The sequence below is a fragment of the Globicephala melas genome, chromosome 16, assembly GCF_963455315.2.
Source record: "Globicephala melas chromosome 16, mGloMel1.2, whole genome shotgun sequence".
Lineage (NCBI taxonomy): Eukaryota > Metazoa > Chordata > Mammalia > Artiodactyla > Delphinidae > Globicephala > Globicephala melas.
This window is the reverse complement of record NC_083329.1, coordinates 75863846-75886179: the sequence shown is the minus strand read 5'-3', so window position 1 is coordinate 75886179 and position 22334 is coordinate 75863846. Positions and strand designations below refer to the sequence as shown.

The window sequence follows — 22334 nt, the reverse complement described above, 5'->3', positions numbered from 1 at the left end:
ATTATCCTCTAAATTCCACAGGCAAGAAAATGATACCCTTTTATCAGTAAAGTACAGGAACACGTTTAAAGGATTCATAACCCTTCCTTTATGTCTTTATTGAGTGTAACAATAATGTGTTTACAAGAGGGCAAAGTCATATAAAGCACTTGGAAAAAAACATACAGCCCGGCAAGTCACAGGAGAAATGGGAACAAGGCAGCAGGAAGCCGTTAGTTGCTGACTGCTGCAGTTAATAATGCTAGGGAAAGTTTATTGATGATGAACTTGCGAAAAAAATGATTTGAGAAAAATTCCTCACAGTTAATATGGGCACGTTTGATTTGCAAATTAGCACTTGACAATCTTATTAGTGGCATTTTCTGTACTTTATGACCATCAGTCGCCATTGCTCCTTCTTGGCGTGAAGCAGGTAGTAACATACCATTTCTTGATGCCAAGGTAACCCAAGGTTATTCCTGCTGTCACATCATGTTTAAACCCCTTTTCAGGCAGTATGTATGTGCCCTGGGAACTGCATGTATGTCTGCCCCCCAAAGAGAGAACGCTGCTGCCCTCGTAGGAGTATCTGGTGTGCGCTCACATCTTCTGCCAAGCTCTGAGCATCTCTCAGTGTCATGGTCCCTTTCCTTGGGAGGCTTAGCCAAGGGGCTGTGAATTTCATTATCCTTCTCTGGTTGATAGATTAAATCCCGTCTTTACTGAACACTAGGTTTAATTATCGATGCTTTTGGGGAACTAAGAGACCAACAGGAACAGGTCAAAGAAGACATGGAGGTGAGTCTCTCCGTTTCTGACTCTGCATTTTTGTTGTTGTGGACACTGCCTGTCCCCAGTGTCTTTTATCACAGAATGACGACTGTGGGAGAAGGGGGAGGGACATGAACAATGCATGGCTTCATTGGCCTGTTTTTGATTCAGGCAATACACGTAGTTGGGCACGGCTGCTAGGCTGTGTGGTGGGCTCCAGGGACATACAAACAGTAGTGTGGCGTCATCTGCCCCTCCAGGAGGGGGAGACCATTCATTCAAAATGGTGGATCCGCCGACAAATAAGTAAACAGGACATTGTGAGCAGTGTGACGAGCCCTTTATAGGAGGAAACCCTGCGTACCGGGGTCTCTGGGGCTGGTGTCTAGTTGCCTCTTGTATGATCAGGGGCGTACTTAAAAGAAGGGATGCCCAAGCTGAGGCCTGAGGATCGCAGAGGTGTGGATTTGAGAGAGGGAGCGAGAGAGCGTGCTCAGGCCAGTTTTAGGCCACCTCCCCACTCCGACGTGCCCCACCATGCCCATCACCAGGGGTACCATTCACATTGGATTCTGTGAAAACGTCACCGCCTGACATTCTATATACCAAGACTCTGATCTCAGGGAATTTGATACGCAGATTTTTTTCTTGGAAGCATAACTGGTTCGGGATGAAGCATTACTTTCTAGTAAAGGGGCTGGAGAAGAAGGCCAGCTAATTAAGAGCCTAATCATGCATTTGAGAGATTTACAGTGTGACTGACAGGCTGGGAAGCAAGAAAAGCGTCTTAAGTGGGGCAGTGAGGTGATCAGATTTCACATTTTAAAAAGATAACTATGGATTAAAATAGGGGGAGTGAGCTCGACACTGGCACACCCAGGGACAGGGAAGCAGCTGTCAGCATTTTCTAGGCAGGAGATGATGAGGCTTTTGCTAGAGACGTGCCACTGAGGATGCAGGAGGCAGTACTTTGGCATGAAAAGAACTTGGTGATTGGCCAGATGCAGAGGATGAAGCGTTTGGAGCAAGCGGGGATGTTGCTGAGGTTCCGTCCAGCATGAGCCTCTAGAGAGAAGCCGGGTGGCTCAGTTACACACAGAGTGACCGAGAGCGGTAACAAAGAGGAAGGGCAGTTTCCTGGGGAAAGCTGTTACGTGGGAACCTGTTTAGTTAAGAGACACTGAATGGTGTACAAGACTGGACTGCTGAATGGAGCCTTTCTGCTGTCAGCAGCTGTTGATCAGTAAGGCAGGGAGAATTATAAATTACCTTAATCATCTTGATTCTAGGCTCTCGCATCTAGGGCATCATAAACATGCCTCTAACGGTATGAAACAGCTTCTAATTTGCAGGGAAGATGGGCATCTGGAGCCACATGAGGACAATAACTATTGAATTCATTTGAGTTGATACACAGGAGATGCTAATGATAAAACGGAAGGCCTGCTTCTCCCTGGGTTTTGGGTAGCAGGCCTGCAGATGGCAGACCTAGCGGGTGAAGAGAGATGGATGGGATGGGAGGGAAGCGGAGAGAGCAGCGGTCCTGTTTCTAGAGTGGACTGCCATCCCAGTACATGTATATCGGCTGTGTGCCTAGCACGATGCCTGGCATGTGGCGGACCTTCTCTGAATCGTTGATTCAACACCTCACGGCTTGGTATTTGGTTTGGTCCTCCCCAGATGGAAGGAATTTGTGCCTCCCCCGCTCCACCAGCTTGGTCATCAGACTTGGCTAGGATAGATACCAAGTTTGTGGTTTCAGCTGAGGACACATTCAGTCCTACCTAGATAACTTGAGCCAGTGTAATGAACAAGAGTGACCACCGAGCCTGGGCGTGTTCACTTAGGCTGGAGGAAAGAAGAAGACATTGCTTTGCTTTTCGGCCATCATCATCTTGTTCTCTTCCTTCTGCCTCTGTTACTTCTTGCTGTTGGTTCCTATGTCATTTAAACCCCACGGCACGATGTAGTGGTGGCAACAGTTAAACTGATACTCAGGTGCTTGGCACGGTCTTCTGGGATGATCTTTTACGTAGACCGAATCAACCCAGTAGCTGCCCCTGAGTGGTGAGCTGTGTTTCCCTTTTGATTTGCTTTCTGAACTCTGACCTTTGCATACCGCCTTTGTCTTCTAGACCAAGTGCTTCATCTGTGGGATAGGCAATGATTACTTCGACACCGTGCCCCATGGCTTTGAAACCCACACTTTACAGGAACACAACTTGGCCAATTACCTGTGAGTGTGCCTCACTCGGACTCCCCTACCTCTCCTGATACCCCGGCATCCCCCACCTCAGGAAGCTGGAGAAACAGGACAGAGAGCACCTCTCGGAGGGAAAGACCCACAGCTAGTGGTTCTTTGGACTTAGGAAATGAAGTTGCAGCCCTCCACGTGAACAGTATCTTCTAGAACATGAAATGAAAAGGTGGCCAGGATGAGAACATGTACCAAGCCTCTCAGAGAGCTTGGGCCGTGTTTTCCATTTCGAACAGGAATGCTCCAGCTGCTCCCTAGAGATATGTGAATCTTCACGTTTCTTTACTGAAGAATCACTTTAGGCACCGCTGCAAACAGTTAAATGTTGTATTTTGTTTTTAATACATAGAAATCTATTACTTGAGACTAGCCAAAACAGTACTTCAGTCCAATATTATTTCTTAATCCGTTTCTAACCTGATTTTAATATCTAACAGAAAAGATCTAGAAAAAAAAAGATATAGCATTGTAGCAATTAAAAAAAAAGTGGGTTTTGGAATTCACAAGTGTGCAATATTAGACAAGTTATTGAACCTTTTTAATTATTGGTTTATCCAAATGAGGATTTCAATTCCTGCTCCATGAGTGAATGTGGAAACAGTTGCAGGCAGGGTCTGGCACTGAGCCTGATATAAAGCAGCTCCCAAGAGGTATAACGTAATCTGTGAACACATTATAGCTCCTTTGAAAAAAATATTTTAAAAGCTGATTAAGCTTTTGGTCCCCATGGCATTTTTTTTTTTTTTTGGCCCTGCAGGTTTTGACCCAGTTATTTTCTCTGCCGTGAAGAGCTATTAGTCCATGGCAGGATCAGAAGTATCTGTTTATGCTGATACTTCCATACAATCCATTTCTGATTACTCTCTCTGTATCTGTAGGTTTTTTCTGATGTATCTCATAAACAAAGATGAAACAGAGCACACAGGACAGGTAGGTAAAGAGTGGCCATACATCATCTAAAAGAAATGACGATAAAAGAATCTCTGCATTTTGGAATGTATACATTAAACATTAACTTTGGAATTACTTTCAGATATTAGTCATGGTATCTATCTTAGTATAACATTCCTGTTATCCTGGATGTGTATGCAAAGATTGCTGTAGTAGAAAAAGTAAAATTAGAATTGCACATTTATTAGCTGAAAATGCTGAGTTTGGGTTTTGATAATTATAATATACTTGATTGCTTAATCAGATAGCAGATGATTTCAAATGAACTTCATTCAATAGTATTACAGTCATTTAAAAATAATTGCATATCCTGGGACAAGATGGCAGAGTAGAAGGACCCTGAGCTCACCTCCTCTCAGGAGCACACCAAAATCACAACTGAATGCTAAACAACCATTGGTAAAAAAAAAGACTAGAACCTACCAAAAAAGATATTCTACATCCAAAGACAAAGAAGAAACCACAACGAGACAGTATAAGGGGTGCACTTGCAATATAATTAAATCCTATACCCACCCCAGATGGGTGACCCACACACTGGAGAATAATTATATTGCAGAACTTCTCCCACAGGAGTGAGAATTCTGAGCCCTATGTCACGCTCCCCAGCCTTGGGGTCTGGCATCAGGAGGAGGACCCCCACCCCCACCCCAGAGCACTTGACTTTGAAGCCAGCAGGACTTGAGTGCAGCAGCTCCAAAGAACTGTGCAAAACAGAGATACCACTCTTGGAGGGCACACACAAGGTCTTTGTGCCCCAGGACCCAGGGCAAGAGCAGTGACTTCATAGGAGCCTGGGCCAGACTTACCTGCTGGTCTTGGAGAGTCTCCTGGGGAAGCAGGTGTAGCTCACTATGGGGACAAGGACACCAGTGGATTCACTGGCCTGAGCTCTCCCAGAGGCCGCCATTTTGGCACCAAGACCTGGCTCCACCCAACACCCAAACCACCAACAGGGTGAGAACGCAGACCCACCCATCAGCAGACAGGCTGTCTAAAGGCTTCCTGAGTCCACAGCCACCTCCAGACACGCCCCTTACATGGCCAGCCCACCAGAGGGCCAAGACCCAGCTCCATCCACCAGTGGGGAGGCACCAGTTCCTCCCACCAGGAAGCCTGCACAAGCCTCACCCACTAGGGGGCAGACACCAGAAGGAAGAAAACTACAATCGCCTCCACACTGTGGAACTGAGTCTGCAAACACAGGTCAGAAACTACCCTGATGAGAGGGTGATGAGAGGGGAGTGTACTGCTGGGACACATAGGACATCCCCTACAGAGGGCCACTTCTCCAAGGTCAAGAGACATAACTGACCTTCCACATACATAAAAATACAAATAGAAATTCAGACAAATGAGATGGCGGAGGAATATGTTCCAGACGAAGGAACAAAACCCCAGAAGAACAACTAAGGGACGTGGAGATAGGCAACCTACCTGAGAAAGAGTTGAGAGCAATGATCATAAAGATGCAAGAACTCAGGAAAAGAATGGATGCACAGAGTGAGAAGGAACAGGAGGTTTTTAACAAAGAGTTAGAAAATATAAGTAACAACCAAACAACTGAACAATACAATAAGTGAAATGAAAAATACAGTAGAAGGAATTGATAGCAGAATAAATGAGGCAGAAGAACGGATAAGTGAGCTGGAAGATAGAGTGGTGGAAATCACTGTTTCAGAACTGGATAAAGAATCAAAAAAAATGAGGACAGTTTAAGCAGCCTCTGGGACAATGTCAAAGGCACCAACATTCACATTATAGGGGTCCCAGAAGGGAGAGAGAGAGAAAGGGCCTGAGAAGATATTTGAAGAGATAATAGCTGAAAAATTCCCTACCATGGGAAAGGAAACAGTCACCTAAGTCCAAGAAATATAGAGTCTCAGGCAGGATTAACCCAAGGGGGAACACACCAAGACACACAATAATAAAACTGACAAAAATTAAAGAAAAATATTAAAAGCCACAATGGGAAAGCAACAAATAACATACAAAGGATTCCCCATAATACTATCAGTTAATTTCTCAGCAGAAACTCTGCAGGCCAGAAGGGAGTGGCATAATATATTTAAAGTGATGAAAGGGAAAAACCTACAACCATGAATGCTCTACACAGCAAGGCTCTCATGCAGAGTTGATGGAGAAATCAAAAGCTTTACAGACAAGCAAAAGTTAAGAGAATTCAGCACCACCAAATCAGCTTTATAGCAAGTGCTAAAGGAACTTCTCTAGGCAGAAAGGAAAAGGCAACAACTAGAAAAAAAATTACAAAATGGGAAAGCTCACCTGTAAGGCAAATATACAGTAAAGGTAGGAAATCCTTTATACACAAATAGGATAACTAAACCAGTAATCGTGAGAGGAGAGTACAAATGTAGGATATTTGAAATGCATTTGAAATTAGGAGATCAGCAACTTAAAACAATCAAGTATATATATAGACTGCTATATCAAAACCTCATGGTAATCACAAATCAAAAATCTATAATTGATATACACACATTAAAAAAAGGAATTCAAACACAACACTACAGATGGTCATCAAATCACAAGACAGGAGAACAAAATAGGAAAGGAAGAAAAGACCAACAAAAGCAAATCCAAAACAATTAACAAAATGGCAATAAAAATATACCTATTGATAATTTCCATAAATGTAAATGGATTAAATGCTCCAACCAAAGGACACAGACTGGGTGAATGGATACAAAAACAGGACCCATATAAATTCTGTGTACAAGAGACCCACTTCAGATCTAGGGACACATACAGACTGAAAGTGAGGGGATGGAAAAAGGTATTCCATGTAAATGGAAATCAAGAGTAGCAATACTCAGATTAGACAAAATAGAGTTTAAAATAAAGACTGCTATGAAAGACAAAGAGTGACACAAAATAGTAATCAAGGGAATAAATCCAAGAAGAAGATACAACCATTGTAAATATATATGCACCCAACATAGGAGCACCTCAATGTAGAAGGAAATGTTAACAGACATAAAAGGAGTAATTGACACTAGCGCAATATTAATGGGTGATTTTAACACCCCACTTACATCAATGGACAGATCATCCAGACAGAAAATCAATAAGGAAACACAGGCCTTAAATGACACATAAGACCAGATGGACTTCATTGATATTTATAGAGCATTCCATCTGAAAGCAGCAGAATACACATTCTTTACAAGTGCACATGTAACATTCTCTAGGATAGATCTCATGCTGGGCTAAAAAGCAAGCCTCAGTAAATGTAAGAAAACTGAAATCATATCAAGCATCCTTTGTGACCACAATGCTATGAGATTAGAAATCAATTATAGGAATAAAACTGTAAAACACACACAAACACATGGAGGGCTAAGCAATATGTTACTAAACAACCAATGGATCACTGAAGAAATCAAAGAGGCAAATTTAAAAAAATACCTAGAAACAAATGGCAACGAAAACTTGACAACCCAAAAACTATGGGATGCAGCAAAAGCAGTTCTAAGAAGGAAGTTTATAGCAATACAGTCTAACCTCAGGAAACAAGAAAACTCTCAAACATCCTAACCTTACACCTAAAGCAACCAGAGAAAGAAGAACAAACAAAACCCAAATTTAGTAGGACAGAAATCAAGATCAGAGCAGAAATAAATGAAATAGACACAAAGGAAACAATAGCAAAAATCAATGAAACTAAAAGCTGGTTCTCTGAGAAGATAAAATTGATAAACCTTTACCCAGATTCATCAAGAAAAAAAGGGAGAGACCTCAAATCAGAGGTCAGAATGGACACCACAGAAATACAAAGGATCATAAGAGACTAGTATAAGCAACTATATGCCAATAAAAGGGAGAACCGGGAAGAAATGGACAAATTCTTAGAAAGGTACAACATTGCACCAGCAAGAAATAGAACATACGAACAGATCAGTCACAAGTAGTGATATTGAAACTATGCTACCACCAACCGATGGATCACTGAAGAAATCAAAGGGGAAATTAAAAAATACCTAGAGACAAATGACAATGAAAACACGAGGTTCCAAAACCTATGGGATGCAGCAAAAACAGTTCTAAGAGAGAAGTGTATAGCCATGTAAACTTTATAGTTACAGCCATATAGGCTCAAGAACCAAAAAAAAAACTCAAACAACCCAACCTTACACCTAAATCAACTCGAGAAAGAACAAACAAACCTCAAAGTTAGTAGAAGGAAAACAATCATAAAGATCAGAGCAGAAATAAATGAAATAGAGATGAAGGAAACAATAGAAAAGATCAATGAAACTAAAAGCTGGTTCCTTGAAAAGATAAACAAAACTGAATAAATCTTTAGCCAGATTCATCAAGAAAAAAAGGGAGGGCACCCAAATCAATAAAACTAGAAATGAAAAGGGAGATGTTACGTAGGAAACCACAGGAACACAAGGGACCATAAGAGACTAATACAAGAACTATATGCTAATAAATGGACAACCTAGAAGAAATGGACAACTTCTTAGAAAGGTACAAGGAATAAACAGAAATAGGAACAGACCAATTACAAGTACTAGAATTGAACCTGTGATTTAAAAACTCCCAAAAAACAAAAGTCCAGGACCAGATGGCTTCACAGCAGAATTCTACCAAACATTTAGAGAAGAGTTAACACCTATACTGAAACTAATCCAAAAAACTGCAGAGGAAGAAACAGTTTCAAACTCATTCTATGAGGCCACCATCACCCTGATACCAAAACCAGACAAAGATACCACAAAAAAAATTACAGGCCAATGTTACTGATGAACATAGACACGAAAATCCTCAACAAAACACTAGCAAACCAAATCCAACAATACATTAAAAGGATCATACACCATGATTGAGTGGGATTTATCCCAGGGATGTAAGGGTTTTTCAATATTCCCAAATCAATCAGTGTAATACACCATATTAACCAATTAAAGGATAGAGACCATATGATCATCTCAGTAGATGCAGAAAAAGCTTTTGATAAAAGTCAACATCCACTTATGACAAAAACTCTGCAGAAAGTAGGCATAGAGGGAACCTACCTCAACATAATAAAGCCCACATATGACACATCCACAGCTAACATCACACTCAATGGTGAAAACCTAAAAGCATTTACTCTAAGATCAGGAACAAGACAAGGATGTCCACTGTCACCCCTTTTACTCCATGTTGTTTTGGAAGTCCTAACCCCAGCAATCAGAGAAGAAAAAGCAATAAAAGGAATTCAAATTGGAAAAAAAGTAAAACTGTCACTGTTTGTAAATGATGTGATATACTACACGTAAAAAATCCTAACGATGCTACCAGAAAACTACTAGAGTTCATCAAGGAATTCAGTAAAGTTGCAGGATACAAAATTAACACACAGAAATCTGTTGCATTTCTACACACTAACAACAAATAATCAGAAAGAGAAATTAGGAAACAATCCCATTACCTAAATGTCCATTGACAAAGGAATGGGTAAAGAAGATGTGGTACACACATACAGTGGAATATTACTCAGCCATAAAAAAGAATGGAATAATGCTGTTTGCAGCAACATGCACGGACCTAGAGATCGTCATACTGAGTGAAGTAAGACAGCGAAAGACAAATATCATATGATATCGCATATATATGTGGAATCTAAGAAAATGGGTCAAATGAACTTATTTACAAAACAGAAATAGAGCCACAGATGTAAAAAACAAATTTATGGTTACCAGGGGGGAAGGGGAGAGGGATAAATTGGGAGATTGGGATTGACATGTACACACTACTATATGTAAAATAGATAATCAACAAGGACTTGCTGTATAGCACAGGGAACTCTACTCAATACTCTGTAGTGACCTATATGGGAAAAGAATCTAAAAAAGAGTGGATGTATGTATATGTATAACTGATTCACTTGAGGAAACACAATATTGTAAATCAACTACACTCTAATAAAAAGTTAAAAATAAAAGAATTTCATAAGGACAAAAACAAACAAAGGAAACAATCCCATTTACCATCGCATCAAAAAGAATAAAATACCTAGGAATAAACCTACCTAAGGAGACAAAGACCTGTACTTCGAAAACTATAAGATGCTGATGAAGGAAACCAAGATGACACAAAATGATGGAAAAATATACCATGTTCTTGGGTTGGAAGAATCAATATTGTCAGAATGAATAAACCAAGCGTCCCTAGTGGTGCAGTGGTTAGGAGTCCACCTGCCAGCACAGGGGACATGGGTTTGAGCCCTGGTCCAGGAAGATCCCACATACCGCAATGCAACTAGGCCCGTGCACCACAACTACTGAGCCTGTGCTCTGGAGCCTGCGAGCCACAACTACTTAAGCCAGTGCGCCTAGAGCCTGTGCTCTGCAACAGGAGAGACCACCGCAATAAGAGGCCCATGCGCCACAATGAAGAGCAGCCCCTGCTCACTGCAACTAGAGAAAGCCTGCGTGAATCAATGAAGACCCAGCACAGCCAAAAATAAATAAATTTTTTGAAAAATGAATAAACTACCCAAGGCAATCTAGAGATTCAGTGTAATCCCTATCAAATTACCAATGGCATTTTCAAAGAACTAGAACAAAATTATTTTTAATTTGTATGCAGACACAAAAGACCCCAAATAGTCAAAGCACTCTTGAGAAAGAAAGATGGAACTGGAGGAATCAGGCTCCCTGACTTCAGTCTACACTGCAAAGCTACAGTAATCAAGACAGTACTGGCACAAAAACAGAAATATAGATCAATGGAACAGGACAGAAAGCCCAGAGATAAACCCACACACCTATGGTCAACTAATCGATGATTAAGGAGGCAAGAATATGCAATGGAGAAAAGACAGTCTCTTCAACAAGTGGTGCTGGGAAAACTGGACAGCTACATGTAAAAGAATGAAATTAGAACACTCCCTAACACCATACACAAAAATAAACTGAAAATAGATTAAAGACCTAATTGTAAGGCCGGATACTATGCAATTCCTAGAGGAAAACAGAGGCAGAACACTCTTTGACATAAATCACAGCAAGATCTTTTTAGATAACACCTCCTAGAGTAATGAAAATAAAAACAAAAATAAACAAATGGGACCTAATTAAATTTAAAAGCTTTTTCACAGCAAAGGAAACCATAAACAAAATGAAAAGGCAACCCTCAGAATGGAAGAAAATATTTGTAACCGACAAGGGATTAATCTCCAAAATATACAAACAGCTCATGCAGCTCAATATCAATAAAACAAACAAGCCAATCAAAAAATGGGTGGAAGACCTAAATAGACATTTCTCCAAAGACATACAGATGGCCTAGAGGCACATGAAAAGATGCTCAACATCACTAATTATTAGAGAAATGCAAATCAAAGCTACAGTGATGTATCATCTCACAACGGTCAGAATGGCCATAATCAAAAAACTCTATAAACAATAAATGCTGGAGAGGATGTAGAGAAAAGGGGACCCTCCTACACTGTTGGTGCGAATGTTAATTGGTACAGCCACTATGGAGAATGGTATGGAGGTCCACCAAAAAACTAAAAATTGAACTACCATATGACCCAGCAATCCCACTACTGGGCATATACCCTGAGAAAACCATAATTCAAAAAGATACATGCACCCCAATATTCATTGCAGCACTATTTACAATAGCCAGGACATGGAAGCAACCTAAATGTCCATCAGCAGAGGAATGGATAAAGATGTGGAACATATATACAATGGAATATTACTCAGCCATAAAAAGGAACGAAATAGTGCCATTTGCAGAGACGTGGACAAACCTAGAGACTGTGGTACAGAGTGAAGTAAATCAGAGAAAGAAAAAATATCATGGAATATCACTTATACATGGAATCTAGAAAAATGGTACAGATGAACTTATTTGCAAAGCAGAAATAGAGACACAGATGTAGGGAACAAACTTATGGATATCAAGGGGGAAGGGGGGTGGGATGAACTGAGATTAGGATTGACACATATACACTACTACGTATATAATAGATAACTAATGAGAACCTACTATGTAACACAGGGAACTCTACTCTATGCTCCATGGTGACCTAAATGGGAAGGAAATCTAAAAAAGAGGGGAATTATTTCATTTATATATATATATATATAAATTCACTTTTCTGTACAGCAGAAACTAACACAACATTGTAAACCAATTATATACTCCAATAACAATTAAAAAAAAAAGAAATCCCAGAAATAAACCAACGCACCTTTGGTCAATTAGTTTACAACAAAGGAGGTACAATATACAATGGAGAAAAGATGGTCTCTTCAATAAGTGGTGCTGGGAAAACTGGACAGCTACATGTAAAAGAATGAAATTAGAACACTCCCTAACACCACACACGAAAATAAACTCAAAATGGATTAAAGACCTAAATGTAAGCCTGGATACTGTGTAACTCCTAGAAGAAAACATAGGCAGAACACTCTTTGCCATAAATCACAGCAGTATCTTTTTGGATCTGTCTCCTAGTGTAATGGAAATAAAAACCAAAATAAACAAGTGGGACCTAACAGCTTAACATCTTTTGAATAGCAAAGGAAGCCATAAACAAAATGGAAAGAAAACCTACGGACTGGGAGTAAATATTTGCAAATGATGCAACTGACAAAGGATATACAAAATATATCCAAAATATACAAACAGCTCCTACACCTTAATATCAAAAAAACCACCAACCCAATCAAAAATGGGCAGAAGACCTAAATAGGCGTTTCTCTAAAGAAGACATACAGATAGCCAAAAAGCACATGAAAAGATGCTCAGCATTGCTAATTATTAGAGAACTGTAAATCAAAACTACAATGAGGTATCACTTCACACCGGTCAGAATGGCTGTCATCAAGAAGTCTACAAATAATAAATACTGAGAGGGTGTGGAGAAAAAGAAACCCTCCTACACTGTTGGTGGGATTGTAAATGGGTACAGCCACTATGGAGAACAGTATGGAGGTTCCTTAAAATACTAACAATAGAGCTACCATATGATCCTGCAATTCCACTCCTGGGTATATATCTGGAGAAAACGATTAATTTGAAAAGATATGTACCCCAATGTTTACTACAGCACTATTTACAATAGCCAAGACATTGAAACAACCTAAATGTCCACTGACAAATGAGTGGATACAGAAGATGTGATACACACACACACACACACACACACACACAATGGAATATTACTTGGGCATAAAAAATTATGAAATAATGCTTTTTGCAGCAACATGAATGGACCTAGAGATTATGATACTAAGTTAAGTAAGTCAGACAAAGACAAAAGTCATATGATATTTCTTGTATGTGGAACCAAAAATAAAATGATACAAATAAATTTATATACAAAACAGAAATAGAGCCACAGACATAGAAAACATCTATGGTTACCAAAGAGGAAAGGAGTGGAAGGGATAAATTAGGAGTTTGTGATTAACATATACACACTACTATATATAAAATAGATAGCAACAAATACCTACTGTATAGCACAGGGAACTATTCTCAATATTCTGTAATAACCTATAAGTGAAAATAATCTGAGAAAAAAATATATGTATGTGTATAACTGAATCACTTAGCTGTACACCTGAAACTAACAACACTGTAAATCAACTATACTTCAATTTTAAAAATTAAAATAAATAAATAATTGCATATTAAATGTTTAAGGTTCTGCCCGAGCTATTTGAAATTCTCCCTCCACAAATTCACCTGCCATTGTTAATAGTTTGAATTTGAATGGTACAATTAAACAAAAACAATAGTTTTAAGGAACCCTCAAAATCATATATCACAAATAGGTTTTTATCATTATTATATTACAGTCAGGATGAAGATTGATTATTTATTAGTAGAAATAAATAAGACCTGGTATAATTAGGAACTACCTAAATGAATTTGGGATTATAACTATGTGTAATACACCATTATATGTATGTGACATATATATATATGTATGTAAAATAACAAATTTGAGTCTCTTTCTATCTTATATTTTGTGGTAACACAGAGATCCTAGGGAAAGACATGTTCTTAACACATTGCCTTTACTTTTACAGGAATCTTATGTTTGGAAGATGTATCAAGAAAGGTGCTGGGAATTCTTCCCCGCTGGGGATTGTTTCCGGAAACAGTACGAAGACCAGCTAAATTAATCTCAGTCCCAGGTCACCTCCGAAAACAAACACACACACACACACACACACACAGACACGCTCTCTCTGTCTTTGTCTCTGTTCTTCTGTTTCTAGACTCTCTCTCTCTCTCTCTCTCTCTCTCTGTTCCCTTGGAAACATCTGCTGATTTTCTGAATTGCCAGCATTATATGCTTTCTCGGAGCAGTGAAGCTGTGTTTCTCAAGACTTGACTGTGCTTTTTCCCCCACCTAGTGTATTTTCTTTGAGAATAATGACTGAAGAATAATCTAAATTCATACAAGGACAAAATAGGAACTTTGGAAAGAAAACCATTCTGGAGACTCTCAATTGTTACACACACAGATTTCCTTCTGAGACTCCTGGAAATCAGCTTGCACTATGGGGCTTTCACAGAGAAGCGTGGCAGCCACACTCATCCGGCCTCTTTATTTCACCATCCAGAAAGGAACTCTCTAATGGTCACAGAGCACTGTAGCACTTACCAGATTGCCGTGGACACCAGTTACGAAGGGAAATAGTGCCTTACTATATGTGGGTTGAGCTATGCAGAAGATATGTGCATGAAAAAACATCTTTATTTTCCTTATGTCGACTTTTTTTCTTAGTTAGATTGATTTTTGTGAGGTTTTTTTTTTTTTCTTTCATGCTTTTCTTTGGTGGGGGAGGGTAAGAAAAGCAGTTTGCGTGCACCTTTTAAAAAAGACGGGTGGCCTGTCTCAGGATGAGAGGAGGTTCTTCTCATTCATCCAGATTCCCATTTCCCCTCCCCCTGTGCTCTTATTCTGGTAATGCTCTGATGCAATATTGCAACTTTATGAAATCTTTGTATGAAAACAAAAAGACTGCAAAAAATATACTTTCAAAAGAAATAATTCATTGCATGTTTATTATGCAAGTTTAAATGAACCAAGAAAACCTTCAGAAGCAAGTTGATCCACGTGAAAGAACTTTCATGATAATTATATCCATAGTAATAAAGTGTCGTGGGCTTAATTGTATATTTGGAGCCAGTGTCATCCACCAACAATGTGATACATTATGAACTTGACAGTAGTTTTGGGTTTTTCTCTTTCTTTCGGCCACCTGTGATCAGTTGTGGATTAAGGACTTCTTGTCGGGCCATTTTTTTAATATCAAAGCTGAAGCAATATCCATTCAGGGATTTCATCAGTTGCATCAAAAAACACGGATAATAATATATCAGTCACTCCATTTTGAGTCCTTTAAATGTAATGCGAATCTTTACAAATAAAAAAGAGATTCAGAATGGAAGCAAGGTCATTTTGCAAATATTGGAGCTCTTTTATTACAAGGTCTGCTTGTTAATTTTAGAATTGTAAAACTGCTCTGATTAAACTATTTAACTTTCTCACCCTCTTTCTCCATTTCACTTATAACTGGGATGCATCAGAAAGCCTTGAGCTTTTAAGTTGTGTGTGTCTAGCGCAATCCAAAACACTACCTTAAGGCCTGTCATACGTCCCTGCAGCTAGCAAGTTTTCTGCTTTTATGATTACAGAACCTCAGAGCTGTGGAGCATTTTGAATCACCTAGCTCCACCCCTGTCATTTCCTTGTCTTGGGGTCATCCAGATTTCTTGGAAACCACCAATAACAGAAAAATCAGTCTCCCGAATCATTTTAATTTTTAATCAGCTTTCATTTTAAGAACTCTTCCTTATTCAGGGCAAATTCATTTCCATGCAACAATAGGGATTCATTTTCTGTCTTAATCTGGAAGAGGACTGGCACACCAGTAAGTGATATATGAAACGTTCCAATGCTAATTGAACAGGTACTGTGTACCAAGGGCAGTGCTGGGTATCTACTGTCATTTTTCAGCCCATTGGCACATCACAGCTGTGGTACTTAGATTTTGCATTTGTCTTGAAAAACTTTGCCCTTCTTCCTTTCTAGGTTCTTTGGCAGGTTAAATGGACATAAGACAGGTTCACAGGAGAAAAACAATTTTTTTATGTACGTGAGCCCCACAAAGACATGAGAGGCTCCCAACAGTGAGGCAACTGAGGCTTATGTGCCATCCTGAGCTCCGGAGAAGAGAGTGGGGTCTGGGCCTTCAAAGGGAAGGAAGACAATTCACAGGACGGTGGCAAGAGCAAATATTTGGTAAACAAGTTTTTGCCGTGCCAGGTAGAACAAACAGGCCCTGCTGGGCTCCCCCCAGCCTCCCACACCAGCCCACACTCTCTATAGTTATCCCTGGTGATGGTTCTCTTCCTGGACCAGGTCTTCTATCTGAATTCTTTTAGACACTTAAGGAGGAGGTAAAAAGCTCTTCCTGAGTCTTCTGAGGCTTGATTGACTTCAGCTCAAAGTAATCCACATGCCAGAGTGGCACATTCTGGAGAGGCTCATACTTAAACCTCTCAGTAACATTTTTATTTGGATGAAGGAGTCAATTTGTCCGTGCTGTGGGAATCCTCAGTCCTGCTCAAGGAGGTGACCTCATGTTCTGAGGAGTCTGGATAAAAGAAATGAGGTCAGCTCCACAAAATATCCAAGACTACGTTCCCCTTTGCCACAAAACACTTCAGAGGAAGCACGCAACGGAGAGGAATAAATGTTATTCTGGGACATAAAGTCTGACAAATTCAGGTCTTCTGTTCATAATGCCAAAGTCAGAGTTGACATGAAACAACAGTACAAGTGAGAGGTGAGCGAACAAATTCCTAGTTGTCCCCTGGATTCTGCAGATTCTTGTAGACTCTCCTGATTGATGGCTCCCGGCTTTAGAGCCCTGGTCGGTGACAGACAAGTGCTCAGGGAGAAGCAGAGAAAGGCTGAATTCAGGAAAGGAAGCTTCCTTCCACTCGTGGCCTTTGGCCATCAGTGTTGGAGGAAGACTAAAGGCGCAGAGCTGGTCACTTTAGAAACTGTCACTGGTGCTGTCAGTGGCCGACAGAGGAGTAGGGTTCCTCTTTGTTTCCGTCTCAAGGCCTCAAAGGGGAAGGGGCAGATTTTCTGCATTGGCGTTATTATTAAATCTCCCAGGAAATGTTGCACGAATTACAAACACACTGGGACTCTCTACTTCTGTGATTAAGCTCAGGGCTGCCTAACTCACACTGAAGAAATGTAATCCCCTCAGAAATTTTCAAGTATTCAGACAATCACAAAGAGTATCATAATATCCTATCTTCATGTCTCTGCTTCCACTCTCTCAGCCATTTTTCTCCCTTTCTTATTTCATCTATTCCTACCCCACTTCTTTTCTATGGAAACATCTCTTCATCCTACTCCATAAGATAAACAGCTAAAGCAGGCAGTTAGCTAGATAGGAGCAGAGCAAGGTGGGCAATGGCCTAATGGCAGGAACAACACACCTAACAGCCGGGGTCCTTGGGTAGACAAAAGTAGGAACTTCCAGACCGACAGGAAACCACACATTTTGGGGTGACAAGTGTCCTGAAGGCAGACAAAGAAAGGTGGGAAAAGGCGGGAATCTCTGGTGTCCATTGTAACCTTTTGGTCACTATGCCCTCATTACAATAAAATTAGCCTTGCATATAAGAAGTTCTTATCGTGCACCGATGCCACGATACTTCCAATCAAGGCTAAATAAGGACAAAAATCCTTCCTCCCCTCAGGAAGGTGGGGCTGATGAAAATCAGGGAAAAGAACCCCCAAACCTCTCCCTCCCAAATGAATATTCCACCTCTTCTTTTCTACATCCACATAAGAAGTTTCCCAAAGAAACTCAGGGCAGCTACTCACCGGAGCCTGGCTGCTCTCCCCTAGGGAGCATACAATCGCTTAAATAAACCCTTGCTTTACTTTCCTGACCTCCCGCCTTGTCCCTGAATTCCTTCTGCGACGAGACAAGAAATTAGCTGCCAGTATCATCTTTGGCGAGGCAGCCAGGGGAGTTCGGTAAGCCTCAGCCTCTCGCCTCCCTTACGCTTGAGAGGCGCTGCCTTGCTTCCTGCCATTCATTTCTCCCCCCTCCATTCCCTCCCTCTCTCTCTCTCTCCCTGATTGTCTGTCCCATTTTCGGACCTGCTGTTGCAAAGATGTGAGCAGGAGTCGAGCATCTAAAAGCCGCTAGGGCACTCGCCACTGGAAGACTCTCCTCCGGATGACAATAGGTCTGTCCGCCCACCTCAAGGCAATTTCCGGGCAACGTTTTTAGGCACACAGTTAAAAGCATACCACCACCCACTCCCTGCAGCTACCCTTATAGGCTTACTATTGGTCCACCTATGCCTGACTATCCTTGTCTCTCTCTGTATCCCCATCTTTTACTTTCCATTCTTTTTTCATGCCTTACTCTGCTGGAAATGGGAAAAGTGAATCTGCCAGGCATTTTCCAACCTTGCCGTTAGGTCTTATACCTCTCATTACTCGCAAGGCACGTCAGGAGAAGCTTCCAAGCATTCTCACAGGCGGCTAGGGACCCAAACCATAGGAGCTTTGCCCTCTGGGTTTGCCTTATCCACCATTTAATTAGCTGTCCTCGGGTTCAATTGTGTGGAAGTATAAAATGCAGCCTTACTCAGACTGTAAGAGAGTTCACACCGTGCCCATGGCTGTTACGGTCCCTTCGGGAGCTCCCTTGTGCCGTGGGTGGTCTGTGTACATAACCCCTGGTGTTGGGAAGGGGGACAGTCCTGCCCCGTGCGGTTGGAACCAGCGGCGGTGGCGCTGCATCTGGGCTGCCATTCTTCTCCACTCGCCTCTGCACGGCACCCTGCATTCGGCCAGGTCTCTCCACGGTCCATCACACAAGCGGGATCCATCCCCGCCCCCAACTCACACTGTGGGCACGGGGCAGTTCATGCTGGGGGCTAGACGCACACATGGCCACGCCCCAGGAACACATGACCCCAGTTTGCCATGCTTGCCTCCCCTGGGTTGCATGATTGGGAGTGTTCTCACAGGGCTGTCGGGCCCTCCATCCCACCAAGTGCAGACAGAGTGCCTCCACCTTGGGCCACCATATCCCCCCCCACCCCCGGCTGGTGGCGCTGCCCGCTGCATGGAGCATTCTGGGGGCGGGGGCAGGGTAGCACCCAGGCCAGGGGGTGCTGCCCACAAAAGGGAAGGGAAAAGAGAAGATTTTTCACAAACCACCTCCCTTCATGGCCAGTGCCTGTTTCCAGAAATATACCATCCTCTTAGGGAAAAAAAGCTGTAACCTAAATAGGTCCTGGAACTATGAGGATGTCTGTTCTAGAAGTACATACCCCAGAACACAGAGATTAATCGTTGGCCACAGAATCTATAGAGAAACCTTCAGGACGGCCACTCATCCTGGGTACTGCAGACACCACGATAGGACACAGGCCCCAGGATGCTGGGGCCAGCAGCATCGCCGTATGGGGGAGTAGCTAACCCCCATTGTGACTAGTATGGAAGGGACTAGGTGGACAGGGACACCTGGAACAAGTCCTGTCCTAGGGAACTGCCACGGGACCTCCTAACGCCAGTGCACCTCTCTGTTACGGGAGCACCATCTCCCTGAAGGAATGATAGGAAACACCTCTTCCATCCCCAAGGACTGACCCCTCAGGTGCATTCTGATTCCCTAGGACAAGTTTCCTCTAGATTGTTTAAAGTGAAAAAAACGTGCTTTCTTTTGTAACACAGCCTGGCCCCAGTATAAACTTGAGGACGATGAGGCCTGACCAGAAAATAGAAGCCTCAACTATAATGCCTAACATCCTACAGTTAGACATCTAAATGAACGGAAGTTCCTTATGTTCAGGCTTCTGAGGCCCTAAGAGAGAACCTAGAGCTACGCAAGTCCTATGTTAGGGAACCCTGCTGGCTGGGACCCATTCAGGCTACACCAAAGCCCGCTCTAGTGGCATCTGTGGAGGAACACAAGCTCCAGACAGAAGCCCCAAGCCCCACACTCTTTCACCATCTTCAGCTCCTCCCCTGCCCTATAAGCCTCTTTACCCTTCCATACCAGCAGTGCAGCCAGAGTTTCCCAACCCCCTTCAGGAAGTAGTCAGTGGGCCTCAGGGAGTTACTGGAGTCCACACCCCTTTTTCTTTTTTTTTTTTTTGGTACGCGGGCCTCTCACTGTTGTCTCTCCCATTGCGGAGCACAGGCTCCGGATGCGCAGGCTCAGCGGCCATGGCTCATGGGCCCAGCCGCTCCACGGACCGGGGTACGAACCCGTGTCCCCTGCATCGGCAGGCGGACTCTCAACCACTGCACCACCAGGGAAGCCCCACACCCCTTTGTCTTTGTCCAACCCACTGCTGCACTCCCTTAGGCTGATTCTCCGAGGACCCCCGCTGGCTCACTGAAGAATTCCCGGGACTAACTCTATCCTTTGACCTTACCTGGAAGGACCTAAATATTGTTCTTTCCCACTGCTGCACCACTGAGGAAAGACCCATATTTGGGCACAGGCTCAAACATATGCCGATGGATTACATGTCACCCAACCTCACCAATGCCCTGTGGACATGACAGCAGCGCCTCTAATGGATCCCAGTCGGGACTACTGGCCAGGCCAGCCTGGTATCACTAGAAGGGATCACATGATCCTCTGCCTTACTGAAGGGATGAAACAATGCATAATGAACCCTGTTAACTATGATATGGTTAAAGAGATCACCCAAGGCCAAGATGAAATCCAATCCTACTTCAAGACCGATTGGCATCAATAGGTACTCTCAGAAAGTATATGAATGTAGATGCAGACACTTTTGAGGGACACATAGTATTTGCAACCCACTTCATTAGCCAATCAGCCCCTGACACTCATAGAAAGCTTCAAAAGTTTGCCATGGAGCCCCAAACACCTCTCAACCTTTTTATTGATAACGGCCTTCAGAGTCTTTAGCAATAGAGACCAGGCTGAGGAGGAAAGGAAGGAACAGTGTGACTTAAGAAAGGAACGACTGCAGGCTAGGCTTTTGGCAGCCATCACGACAAGACCTAACCCACCACCTGGTCACCCCAAAAGTACTCCCAGAAGACCCCTGCCAGGAAAGGGAAATTTTTTTAGCTGTGGGAGCCCCAAACACTAGAGGAAGGAATGCCCAGGAAACAGGTCCCAGCTACACCCAGGATGCCATGCCCACACTGTAAGAAGGTACACCACTGGAGGAGGGCATGCCCCCAGCTCCGAAGCAAGTGAGGTAATTCCCCCATGCCAGTCACGGCAGTGTTTGACTGACAGGACCCAGGACCTCCCAGGGCTCCTGAGACCGTCATCATCACACAGGAAGAACTGCAGAAGACGTGACAGGTAAACTTCTCCAGTTTCTAGTGGACACGGGAGCCACTTACTTTGTCCTGACTTCTCACACTGGGCCCCTTGCCCCCGAAACCTGCTCTATTATTGGAGTAGAAGGAAGACCAAAGCTAAAACATTTCACCACCCCTCTACCTTGCACCTGGGGAAAGATACTTATAACTCAGAAGTTTCTTGTCATGCCTGAATGCCCTAGACCATTACTTGGAAGGGACTTTCTCTCAGCCTTGGGGGTGACTCTTACTCTCCCTGAAAACCAAAAGCAAGGAATATTTTTGGCTGGACTATGTATTATACGAGACATGGACAGTCCAGCCCAAAATATTCCCCCAGAAAAACTTATAGATCTACTGGGATCAGGTAATCCCAGGGAAGGCAAAGTTTGTCACGCCTATAAAAATCACCCTAAAAGAAACTAACAACTTCCTTTCCAGGCAGCAACACCCCATAAAACCAGAGACTCCAACCCCTAATCTCAAAATTTATCAAATATAGGCTTTTGGGCTTCCCTGGTGGCGCAGTGGTTGAGAGTCCTCCTGCCAATGCAGGGGACACGGGTTCATGCCCCGGTCCGGGAAGATCCCACGTGCCGTGGAGTGGCTGGGCCCGTGAGCCATGGCCGCTGAGCCTGCACGTCTGGAGCCTATGCTCCGCAACGGGAGAGGCCACAACAGTGAGAGGCCCGCGTACCGTAAAAAAAAAAAAATATATATATATATATATATATATATATATATATATATATATAGGCTTTTGGTGCCATGTCAATCTCCCTGTAATACTCTAATCCTCCCTGTCCTCACACCTAGTAGGGAATATAGAATGGTCCAAGATCTCTGAATCTTAAGTGAAGCTGTGATTCCTCTTCATCCAATTGTTCCCAGCCCATACACAATCCTTACTTGGTCCCAAAGGATACACCTGGTTTACAGTCCTTGATCTTAAAACGTCTTCTTCTGTATACCTGTTCGCCC

The 22334-nt window shown here is 42.5% G+C and overlaps 2 protein-coding genes across 2 annotated transcripts in view; one reads left to right on the top strand and one right to left on the bottom strand.

The window, feature by feature from the left end:
- The window catches only part of RYR2 (ryanodine receptor 2), a 721218-nt gene extending 705722 nt beyond the window's left edge, over window positions 1-15496 (top strand). The window contains exons 101-104 of the mRNA XM_060286446.1: window positions 713-777; window positions 2886-2986; window positions 3886-3937; window positions 14029-15496. Coding sequence (XP_060142429.1) covers window positions 713-777; window positions 2886-2986; window positions 3886-3937; window positions 14029-14124 — 314 coding nt within the window. The 3' untranslated portion in view covers window positions 14125-15496. The remainder of the gene's footprint in view (window positions 1-712; window positions 778-2885; window positions 2987-3885; window positions 3938-14028) is intronic.
- Window positions 1-22334, bottom strand: part of ZP4 (zona pellucida glycoprotein 4) — a 111823-nt gene that overhangs the window by 22741 nt on the left and 66748 nt on the right. The window lies entirely within an intron of this gene.